At 42.1% G+C, this 12,206-nt stretch overlaps 1 protein-coding gene across 1 annotated transcript; it reads left to right on the top strand.

Annotated features, from left to right (window-relative positions):
- The first annotated feature begins 593 nt into the window (after positions 1 to 593).
- Positions 594 to 1,166, top strand: LOC147476429 (uncharacterized). Its single transcript, XM_086585725.1, has one exon. The coding sequence runs from the start codon at positions 594 to 596 to the stop codon at positions 1,164 to 1,166; it is 573 nt and encodes a 190-aa protein (XP_086441851.1).
- The last annotated feature ends 11,040 nt before the right edge of the window (positions 1,167 to 12,206 follow it).

Raw genomic sequence — 12,206 nt, 5'->3', positions numbered from 1 at the left:
GTCACGGAGTATGCAATTAGCTTAGTACTAGTCAGAATTGTGGGTAAGTTAGAAAAGTCGGTGTACTTCCAAAGTAAAACATTGCTGGATGCCGAGACCTGATATAGCAGAGTCGAAAAATATGCCTTGGCATTGGTGTTCTCTGCCCTGAAGTTGAAACCATACTTTGAAGCACTCTCTGTAGTGGTGGTGACAAATCTGCCTTTAAAGCAAGCATTGAAAGCAGAAAAGTCTGAGAGGATGCTGAAATGGGTAGTAATGTTGAGTTCTTACGAGATACAATATCATATCAGAACAACGGAGAAGGCGCAGGCGGTGGCAAAATTCTTAGCAGAGTTTCTAGCGGAGGATCCCACCTGGGGAGAAGAGATGATCATGGAGCCAGAGAAGATCATTGAACAGGACTGGTTGGACTCCTGGGATCGAAGAAATGGGTGGAGAGTGTTGGCCGGTTAGCCACGCATTAATTCTTTAAGGGAGAGGAGAGGGTGCTAGTCACGCCGGAGAACAACAGAATGGAGTTAACCATGAAGTTAGGGTTCGCGACATCTAATAATAAAGCAGAGTATGAGGTGGTAATAGCGGGCATGAGAATGGCAGAGGATGTGGGGGTAAAAGAGCTGACAGTGTATTCGGACTCGAATTTGGTAATGTGCCAAGCAAATAGGAGGTTTGCCGCGCGATGCCCGCGGATGGTAAAATATTTGAAAGTGCTGCAAAAGAGGGCCGCCAGGTTTGCAAAGATCAAATTCATACATTTGGGTCGCGGCGAGAACAGACATGTCGATGCCCTAGCATACGTGGCTGCCGCAATTCCTGAGCCTGAAGAGAGAGTGATAAAGATAAAGCGACTGGAGAAACCTAGTATAGAGGAAGTAGAAGAGGAAGGGGCTGAGATATGTCAGGCTGAGGAGGAAGAGGTGGGTTGGATTAAGCCCATCAAGAGTTTTTTGTCTGGGGACGTGGTGAAAGATAAAAAGGAGAAAAAGAGATTGGAGCAGACTTCTCGGAGGTATGTACTGATAAAAGGGGAGTTGTATCGAAAGAATTTTAACAGGCCTTTGTTGAAGTGTCTCGGGACAAAGTTAGCCCTAGAGGTCTGGCGGAGTTACATGGAGGAGAATGTGGAAGTCACTCAGCGGGCAGAACAACGGCGCACAGATTGATAACGCAGGGCTACTTTTGGCCACACATGAAGAGGGATGTCGTGAACTACGCTAAGCGATGTGAAAAGTGTCAAAGATTTGCTCAGATGATCTTTGCGCCAGCGGAACCACTACATAGTGTGTCTAGTCCGTGGCCTTTCGCAATGTGGGCAATGGATATAGTGGGTCCGCTGCCCATGGCTAGCGGCAAAAGGAGATTCATGTTGGCGGCCACAGACTATTTCACCAAGTGGATCGAGGCAGTGGCCTTGCAACAGGTCAAGGAAGCTCAAGTGATCAAGTTCTTGTGGGAGAATATCATCTGTAGGTTTGGGTTGCCATATATTATCATAGCGGACAATGGAACCCAGTTCACCGGATCCAAAGTGCAGGCGTTCTTACAAGCATATAAGGTGAAGCAGGGGTTCTCAGCTCCATACAATCCAGAAGGCAACGGGCAAGCAGAATCTTCTAACAAGACCATTATGAACAATCTCAAAAGGAAGCTAGAGGATAAGAAAGGCGTGTGGGCAGATGAACTAAGTCGTGTTCTCTGGACATACAGGACAACACCTCGAACATCAACCGGGGAAACTCCCTTCTCTTTAGCTTATGGAGTCGAGGCCGTGATACCCTCGAAAATGGTGGCAGCCACAACATGGACAAGAGCGGTGGAAACAGGACTGAATGAGAGCATACTGGCAGGGGATATGACTTTAGCAGAAGAGAGAAGAGACGCGGCGCAGATCAGACTAGAGGAATATCACCGCGGCCTTCAGAGATGATATAACAAGAGAGTCAAGCCGCGACAGTTCAGAGTAGGGGATGCCGTGTTGTGACGAGTGACACACAGTACCAAGAGAGAGAACGACGAAAAACTGGGACCGAACTGGGAGGGGCCCTATACAGTGGTCGACGTAGGAGGAGCAGGTACTTACAAGCTGCGACAGCGGAGGGAAAAGTGCTAGAAAAGCCATGGAATGTGAGAATGTTAAAAAAAATCTATGCTTGAATGTAATGAAAGTCCAGAACGACATACTGGAGCTGTTTGTAAATATATAATACAATGGCACTTTTAGGGAGTAAGTTTCGCCCTTACGCATAAATTTAACAGTCAGGCTAAACACGGTTTGAGGGAAAGAGATGCCCAAGGACGAGAGGTCCACCTCAAATTAGGGCCGCGGATCCGGGAGAGCCATCCACGGAAGAAAGGCATATGCTGCACCTGGGGGCAAAGAGAGAAGCCCAACGGTTGGCGAAGCCACTCCAAAAGAGAGGCCGCGGTGAGGATGATCCCTCCGCGGACAAACTGCTCAAATCGTGTCCACGGCAGGTTGAGCTGCCCCAACAGACCTCTTAGCATGTGAGTGCCTGCGAAGTAAAATGAGATATTCACAAGTGAGAGGCTTGGGTCACACATGGGGGCAAGAAGAGAGAAGGGCCCAGTGTAGATACTGACAAATGGAGAGAGAGTAGAGATGGAAAGGGATGAATAGTAGCATTTCAGGCAAAACAATAACTAAAGCTAAGGGACCATACATATAATGTAGGGGAGTAAAACAGTTTCAAACCAAACAAACGCACAAGTAAAAAAATAACAATGTCACACTTAGTCGGGTAAGTTAGTTACAAGATAGCTAGTAAAATGACAGATAGCAAACATGGGGGCTAATCTAAGTTCGGCAACAAGTCTTCAGCGAGGGATGCATGGTCGAGAGCACTCAAGGCTTGTCCCGGGGAGGTGGCCTCACAAACAGGGTCTTCGGGCAGCAGATCAAGAGTGGCAACATCAACTGAATTAGAAACAGTCTGTTCCGCAGCAACTGGAACCGTGACAAGCGGATCTTCTGACATGGGAGATAGAGGTTTTTTTGGGAGGAGTCGGCCTTCTTTGATTAAGCGTGCATGCTCGTCAGCGAGCTTCTTGGCCACACGATTGTCGGCTTGAGCTTTGAAGCTTATCCGCAGCTGCTCCATGTCTTGAGTGTGTTGCAGAAGGAGAGCGGCAGTATTCTCGGTATGTTGGAGGACAAGGGCTTCCCGCTGCTTGCTCAAGCGGTCATTCACTCCATCCATAAAGTCCTGGTGTGAAGCTTCGGCAGTCCTTAATTCATCTTCAGCTCGAAGTTTGGCCATGTTCACGACTGCCAGATCAGCTTGAAGGCGTGCACAGGTGGCCCTCAGTCCATTGGAACCGCGGGACCTCCTTCTCTAAAGATTCCACAGTACTCAGGGAAGAGAAAAGGTTGCGGATCATGTAGGACATGTCCAATCTCACCTAGCAATGAAGAAGCAGTCAGAACAGGGACATACCTTCTCCCAGCCGGCATAGAGGGAGGTGCGATGTTGTTCAAAGGTCCCAGTATCTGCATAAGCCAGGTCGCGGGGGAAATGAGAACCATAGAACATGGCTGAGGCCACAACAGGATTTTCCAAAGAAGAGTCCTCCACATTGACAGAACGGCCGCACACCTTGAAGGTGGGGTGGAAAATTTCCGGAGCCGCAGACCCTGGGAGAGATCGAGCAGTTTCCTTGCCAGGGCGCTGCATCTGGGAAGAGGGGTGAGTGATAAGTGCTCAAAAAGTGTTATTTAACCCCTCAATTATGCCTCTTGTTTAGCCATCTTAGTGGACTAATAGTGTTTATAAATTGTGTTTTAAGATTCTACAGGTGAAAAAGAGAGTTTTGTAGAATATTAGAGAAAATGGGGTAAAACGAAGCAATTCGGAGCATTAAGGATCACATGGGAGGCCCGTGGACAATCATGGAGAAGGCCAAGGAATTAGAGCTGTTAAAGATGTGACTTGGACCTATTTTAAAGTCTATTTGGAAGCCCAAGGCCAAAGGATTCGTTGCTTGGACCAAAGCCCGCAAAAGAGGATAGAAGGATAGAGCAGAAGAAAGAAAATCGGCTTATGCGTCTGGGACGCATGTATCGAGCGTCCAGACGTATTGATTGCATTTGGGACACATAGATCGAGCATCCAGACGCATTGATTAAGTCTGGGACGCATGAATAATGTGTCCAGACGCATGAACCGATACTGTAGCCAATTCCTTCTCAGTTTTGAAAACGAAGTCGGACTCTGGAAGAAGTCTATTTGTATTAGGAAACAAATGACGGTTTGGAATGCTTCTAGAGCTCATTGTAACCCCTATAAATAGAGGACCTAAGTGCCTCATGTAATTGGCCAATTCACTTATATTCTTGTCTCCAGAACTTGAGGTAGAGAGAGATTAATAATAAAAGATCGGTTTTAACTAGCTAAGTCTTAATAAATTAGTCTTTCTAGTCTTATGTTCTTCGACTCTTCTTCTTCTCGTTCTTCGTGTTCTTCCTTCTTTATGGAAGGCTAATCTTCTCCTTCAAGGGAGAAGATGAAGCCAGTGCTTAAGGTTTAATGATTCTTCTGATTCATGGTGTTCTTCAATCAGGTTAGTTCTTTATGTTTGTAGTTATTAGTTCCATTGCCCACACCAGGGGATGGAAGTATAGAATAGGGTTTATATTTTGCAATATTAATATCATGCTAGTGTTCTTTACTTTTCTTCTAGTAGTATAGTTTTTTTAGAGTTAGGGAAGTATTATTTGTGTTGCCTTTAGAAGGGGTAGCTCGGGGAGTGGTCTGCCTAGGGAAGTATTCTTTGTGTTTGCCTTAAGTGGTGATTCATTGAATGGCAGCCCTATTAGAAAGTACTCCTTGATGTTGCTCTTGGTAATACATTGAATGGCTGCCCGAGCTTACATAAAAGGAAAGAAGATATTAATAGCATAAACATAGGAACAACCTTAAGTAGAGTTAATTGTTAACGATGTTTTAGATCAAGAGGGGGCATCGGCACTTTCCGATTTTAATTGTAGTCTACTTGTAAGAACAACCATGAAGCAGAAGGTCATAGATCAAAAGTATTGGTGGATTCTAATCTCTTGAATTCCCTCTCTTATAAATTCTCAATAGTTTAGTTAGTTTATCTTAGTTTAGTATTTAAAATCTCTACAATCATAGTTTTTAATCCCTCAAACCCCCTTTCCAGTCCTGTCCTTCACCAATACCCAAGTTAATTCTGTCACCACTCTGAGGTCAGGCAAGAAAGTTGATAACAGGATTGTCTATGAACCAGGAAAAGATTCTGCGGAGCCTAAGGTAACTTATGTCCCCACCATCCCACCCAGTTCTAACATTCCAGATATATCTAGTGTTGTGCAACAACTCACAAAAACTGTTGCAAAAGAAGTTGAAGGAACTCATGTGGAATTAAGTAAGAAGAAGCCATCACGAGTGACTCCACCATCACTCCACTATTTGTTACCAAGCCAACTGAAGCCGAAAGAAGAGAACCGATATTGAAGAATCCGCCAGCACCGTTTCCTTTGAAACTAGTGAATACCAGAAAGGATGACCAGTACAAGGAGATTTGCGATGTATTTCAGAATTTACAGATTAATATCCCATTTCTGACTGCCATCAAGCAAGTTCCCTCATATGCCAAGTTCCTGAAAGATCTAGTAAAGAAGAAGACCAACATTCCGAAAGAAGCTTTTATCGCTCAAAGATGTTCAACGCACTCTGAGAATCTATCGGTTGTGAAACCGAAAGATCCCGGAAGTCCAACTGCTACATGCAGAATGGAGATTCTTTGGAGGAACAAGCTTTATTAGATTTGGGTGCCGCAGTGAATCTTCTACCATATTTCATCTACGAAAGTTGGGCTTGAAGGATCTAAACCGACGTGATGTTACTTTACAAATTGGATATAGATCGGTGAAGATACGTAGAGGAATCATTGAAGATGTCATAGTCAAGATCGAAGATTTCTATTATCCGGTTGATTTCATAGTACTTTCGACACAAAGCCTACATCCGGTAGGCAAATACCAATCATTCTAGGCGCACCATTCTTGGCCACCGCAAAATGCACTCATCAACCGTATCGAAACGGTAATATGACATTATCCTTTGGTAATATGAAAGTCGAGACCAATGTTTTCCATATGTTACAAAGCAACCCACGGGGAGGTGTACTCGCGAACGAGGTATGCATGATTGAAGCGTTAGCACGGGATTATCCGACTCATTCATATCCCGGCGACGAAGTTATTGAAAGCTCGGCCGCACTCGTCAGATTGTGAGGAACATAGTGTTGAGTCAATCAATGCGATTTTGATTCATCACCCGTCATGGATGACATCAAGTTCAAAGAAAAGCTTGAATCGCCTATGCTTGATGGACCACCTAAAGAGCTTAAGAAGGAGCCACCTAAGTTAGAATTGAAGCCTTTACCGCCTACACTCAAGTATGTTTTCTTGGGAGATTTGGGAACCTACCCAAAGAGTCATTGCATCGATTTGATCTGGAGCAAGAATCCGTGTTAGTAGCACTTTTAAAGGAACACAAGTCAGCTATAGGTTGGACAATTGATGATATCAAGGGAGCCCTATGATAGTTCAACATAGGATTCATCTAGAAGAGGATTCCAAGACTTCTAAGCAACCACAGAGGGGCTTAATCCGAAAATGAAGGGAAGTAGTTAGAGAAGAGGTCGCCAAACTCCTTGACGCCGCATTATCTACCCTATTTCGATAGTCAATAGGTTAGTCCAGTTCAAGTTGTGCCAAAGAAGTCCGGAACCACGTTGATCGAGAACGAGAACAATGAGTTGATTCCAACGGGATTCGGACCGATGGAGAGTTTGCATCGATTGTGAAGTCAATAGCGATCAAGGAAAGACCATTTTCCATTACCATTCATCGATCGGATGTTAGAAAGATTAGCTGGACAAGCTTACTACTGCTTTCTTGATGGTTACTCAGGATATTTTGAAATCCATATTCACCCTGAGGACCAAGAGAAGACCACATTCACATGTCCGTTCGGAACATTCGCCTACCGTCGTATGCCTTTTGGTCTATGCAATGCACCGCCACTTTTCAAATGATGCATGATGAGTATTTTTGACGACATGGTGGAGAAATACATGGAAGTTTTTATGGACGATTTTTCAGTGTTTGGATCATCTTTTGAGGATTGCCTACACCATCTCTCCTTAGTCCTTAAACGTTGTTGCGATACCAACTTAGTTCTGAACTGGGAAAAGTGTCACTTCATGGTAAAGGAAGGGATAGTGCTAGGTCACCAAGTTTCAAAGGAAGGAATTCTAGTAGATCGAAATAAGATTGATATTATAAAGGATCTACCCAAACCGAGAACTGTCAAAGATATTCGTGCCTTCCTAGGTCACGCGGGATTCTACCGTCGATTTATCAAGGATTTCAGCAGAATTGCAAGACCGCTGTCACATCTGTTAGGGAAAGATATTGTCTTTGATTTTGATACATCATGTGTTGAAGCTTTTATGAAGTTAAAGGAAGCACTCACTTCAAAGACCAATCATTCGTCGCGCTGATTGAGTCGACCATTTGAGATCATGTGTGATGCATCCGATTATGCTATAGGAGCCGCTCTAGGACAAAGAGACAAGAAAAGTGTTGTCGCAATCTATTATGCTAGCAAGACTCTAAATAGAGCATAGATTAATTATTCTACCAATCGAAGGAACTCTTTAGCCGTCGTCTATTCTCTTGACAAATTTCGACAATATTTAATAGGTTCAAAGGTGATTGTCTATATTCGACCATGCCGCTTAAGTCATTTACTCGCTAAGCGGGATGCCAAATAAGATTGATCCGATGGATACTACTTTTACAAGAATTTGATTTGGAGATACGATAAGAAAGGAATAGAGAATGTCGTTTCGATCACCTTTCTAGATTGCTAGTGGAGAATACGGAAGACAATTTACAAATCTGTGAGACTTTTCCTGATGAACAGTTGTTCAGAATATCAGAAGTGCCATGGTATAGCCACATTGCAAATTATCTTGTGACCGACAAGGTACCATCACATTGGAACAAGCAAGAAAAAGATTTATTCTACTCAAAGGCCAGATATTATTTTTGGGATGATCCATACTTATTCAAGAAGTGTTCGGATCAAATTATTTGAAGATGCATCCCAGAATTGGAACAAGAATCCATTCTATCATTCTGTCATGATCAGCCTTGCGGAGGACACTTTGGCCCGCAACGTACTACAGACAAGGTATTACAAGCTGGATTATATTGGCTTACTCTTTTTAAAGATGCAAATATTTATTGCAAAGCATGTCCGAGATGCCAATTTTTGGGTAAGACCTCGAAAAGGTTCGAGTGGCCTCAACAACCGATCCTTATCTCAGAAATCTTTGATGTCACTACACCATAACAAGCTATTTGCAACGGCAAAAAACCGTTGCGAATAATTTTTGCAACGCTTTTTTGCAAATAGGGCGTCGGTAAAGTGTTGAAAATATTTGCAACGGTTAAAAAGCGTTGCAAACGAAATTTTCCAACGGTTATTAACCGTTGCAGAGTGACAATTACTAACGGTTAAAAAGCGTTGCAAAAGAAATTTTCCAACGGTTATTGTAATGACCCGGAATTTTACCTACGGGTAAACTGGTCATTTTACGTGTTAGTTCAGTGCCACTCTAGGTACTTACGTATATGGCGAGGTTGAACATTTATCATTTGGCGGGCTGGATTAATTGATATGGGGTTTTTCAGTAATGATTATTTTTATATTGGGCCTGGTTATTGTATTGGGCTTGTTATTCTGTTGGGCTGTTAGATAATTATTGGGCTTGCTCTATATTATTGGGCCACCTTTTATGTTAGTGGGCCTGTTAAGTATTAGACTTGCTATTATAGTGGACTTAGGAGATTAGGGAGTGGGCTATATATGTTTGGGCCCGTTTTATTAGAGAGAGAGAGAGAGCTTATGGAGGGATAAGGGGATAAGGACGAAAACAAAAAAAAAAAGAGGAAAAGGGGGATCGCACTCTTCTCTCTCTGGGGGTTTTCGAAGAAATATCTCTCGGTTTTGATTTCCCCAAATCCGTCTCCCTCAGCTTAATCAAAACTTCTTCCGCCACCACCATCCGTTGTTAATCCACAACTTAAATTAATTTCGGTACTAATAAGGGAAAAACCTTCGAACTAAGGGGAAAAAGAGTCGGTGTTCGTGAGAATTTGAAAGGGGAACGACTTTGATTATGTCGTTTGAGCACTCACCGGTCTACGGATCGAGCTATTGGAAGAGAGGCGGGTGGAGAATTTCGCACCTGGTTTTCATGTTTATCTTGAAGGAATTGTGAACCCGAAATCATTAGCTAGCAGGTAATTTAATTCAAGCATACTTCATCCGTTTGACTTGTCGATAGTAGACACGATCATTTGTATATATTGCACAAATATACTTATATTGACACTACCCATATCTTCTAATTTCTTCTGTGGCTTCTTAGTGTACAATATGTGTATTTCACCTTAAGTTGGGTATTAATTATTAGCTTATATATATATAAGTTATTAAGACCGACAACCGCCGTCGCCGTTGTCGTCGGACCGCTAATAAGGCCGCAGCAAAGGTCGCGATCGAGCCACATCAAAGGACCGCACTAGGCCATCACCGTGCCATGTTAAGTCGTTTTAGGCGCATCCAAGTCACTAATATGCCATATCGCCATGCCACCGGCCAAGCCGCTGCAGACCATGTTAGGTCACGGCGAGCCATTTTCAGACGAACACAAGCCGCAATGAGCTTTAATATACCCGCGTCTATTTTATTAACTTATTGTTTTATTTCCCGCATAATTACTTGGGTTGTTAAAATAGTATTGAGATAAGTATATTAATGACATGCGATTATCATAGGTTCTCTTGCGCTAAATACTTATTTTGTCTAGGTTGAATAATATATATATGGTGCGTTTACTCGAGAATTCGGGAAAAACCTCGAATAACGAGAAGTGAAGTGACATACTAGGTAGAATACCGATTCAAGGCTGAGAATCGGTGAGGGGACGTTACATGGTTAGAACAAGAGTGAGGAACCTATACCGCCTTCCTCATCGGAAATGGCTTAATCCATCCCATAGATCCTTACCCGAATAGGGGAACTACGATTGGCTTTATCCCTAAATGGGTGCGTTAGGCAGCCACCCGGCTCAGCCGCTTCCATAGGAAAACCCCCACCCCTTGTAGTAAGAAAATCGGTAGTTCAAGTTATTTTATTTCTAGTTAATTCTAGTATAATTCATTTGCCTACGTGTTAAGCATGATAGAAATCTTGTGAGTATGAATTATATTGAATGCTAATGTTTTTCTTGAGAGTATGTTAAGCAATGCACTTACGAGGATTTAATAAGGAAACGGTAAGTGGTATTAAGCAGCTAAAGGTATGTGTTAACCTCGTTTTTTGTTTCAATTTCATTTCCAGTGGATTATTATATATTGACTTCGTATCCAACGTTGAGCGTTGGAGTATCTTTACAGGTGCTCCCATAAGACAAGAAAAGGCGTACGGGTAAATTAAGAACAATTTAACGGAAGCGACTTTTCGGATTGGCTAAAGGCGGTTCTTTTAGCTATTTCTTGTTTATAAATTTATTCATTTAAGTTGTTTTGTAATAATTTAGTATTTCTTTATTGTCTTTAATAATGAGTTCATATTAGGATGTATCTATTAGTTAGAAACTATGACATGGATTAGCGTCAATTGGGAAAGACCGATCTGGGGTATGAGATTTGTTTCGGGGCGCTGCAGCTACTTGATTTAACTGGCATTTATCGAGATGGTTAAGTAGCCGGTGCCACGAATCAATATCTTTAGTAGTTGGGTTTATGGCTGAGGTTTTAATATAATAAATGGAAGTGTATTATTTGATTTTCAGGTTAGGACAGGTTGTAGATTTATGAAATGTTAGAAATACAGAGGAGACTCTGCCGATTTTTTTTTTTATTATTTTTTTTTTATTTGAACACAATGTTCAGAGAGGATTTTATTTTTAGTTATAGTTTGGACTTGTGTGAGTCAAACCTGATCACGTCTTGGTTTATTAGATTGTTGAATATTCAGATTGAGCTCTTTTACCTGAATATTCAATTGTCTGAAAAATCGAGGCGTGACAAGTGGTATCAGAGCATGGCTCTAAATCTGAATTGGGTAGGGTACCAGTAAGGATTTTCTTATTAATATTAATTTGTAAATTTGTTTGATATTTGTATGTATTCTAAGATTCGTGATCAGCTAGGCTTTTACTAAAGTACTTGACGATACGGGGAAGATGGATATTCTTGTTGGAATCATCTTGGATATCGCTCGTCCATAGTATAAGGTAATTAACAAAAGCACGCAAAAGGTATGCCTCACTTCCCTATTTATTTCTTCAACATATTATAATTGTTTATTCATTCAAAAACAGAAAGTTTGTGTGTGAAAACAGATTTTCACAAAAAAAAAATGGGGTTTAGTGTTGGGTGAATTTAAATTATTCAGAGCATGTTCATGGGTTCGTTATCCCATTTCTTGTGATAGAAATGAGATGGATTTTGTGTGCGGAAGGAGAAATTCCGGTTGTATGAATTGTGTGCATAAGTTTCTTTGATCTGGACATGGTTGGATTAGTACATCATGACTGAGCCCGACAGAGGGAGTCATAGGAGGGGGTCATAGATGATATTGTAATGAACGCATGTCAGGTAAAGTAACTTGCGGCACAGGTAATGAACAAAAACCGTTTTCATAAAATCTATATAGTTGGGTGCGTAAGTTTCTTTGATCTGGACATGGTTGGATTAGTACATCATGACTGAGCCCGACAGAGGGAGTCATAGGAGGGGGTCATAGATGATATTGTAATGAACGCATGTCAGGTAAAGTAACTTACGACACAGTTAGTGAACAGAACCATTTGCATAAAACTATATATATGTAATTATTTTGGAATAACCGGAAATACAATAATATACTACTATTCTTATCACGAGGTGGTTTAGAAAAGGATTTGTGAATTCCTACAAAGAATGAGTTGTTGTCATATGCCGGCGACGGCAGTTCATTCTAGGAGTTACAACTGTGGTGTACACCTTTCGAGGTGAATGGGCCAGCTTTAAAGGGATGCATCACAGGGTGTAGTCCGGGAATTCCTTTTCTACTTTTCTAGGTGACCCTGTTTGTACG

Source organism: Coptis chinensis, chromosome 9 (genome assembly GCF_015680905.1).
Source record: "Coptis chinensis isolate HL-2020 chromosome 9, ASM1568090v1, whole genome shotgun sequence".
Classification (NCBI taxonomy): Eukaryota; Viridiplantae; Streptophyta; class Magnoliopsida; order Ranunculales; family Ranunculaceae; genus Coptis; species Coptis chinensis.
The sequence above is the reverse complement of the archived record's forward strand: the minus strand, read 5'-3'. Positions and strand labels throughout refer to the sequence as shown.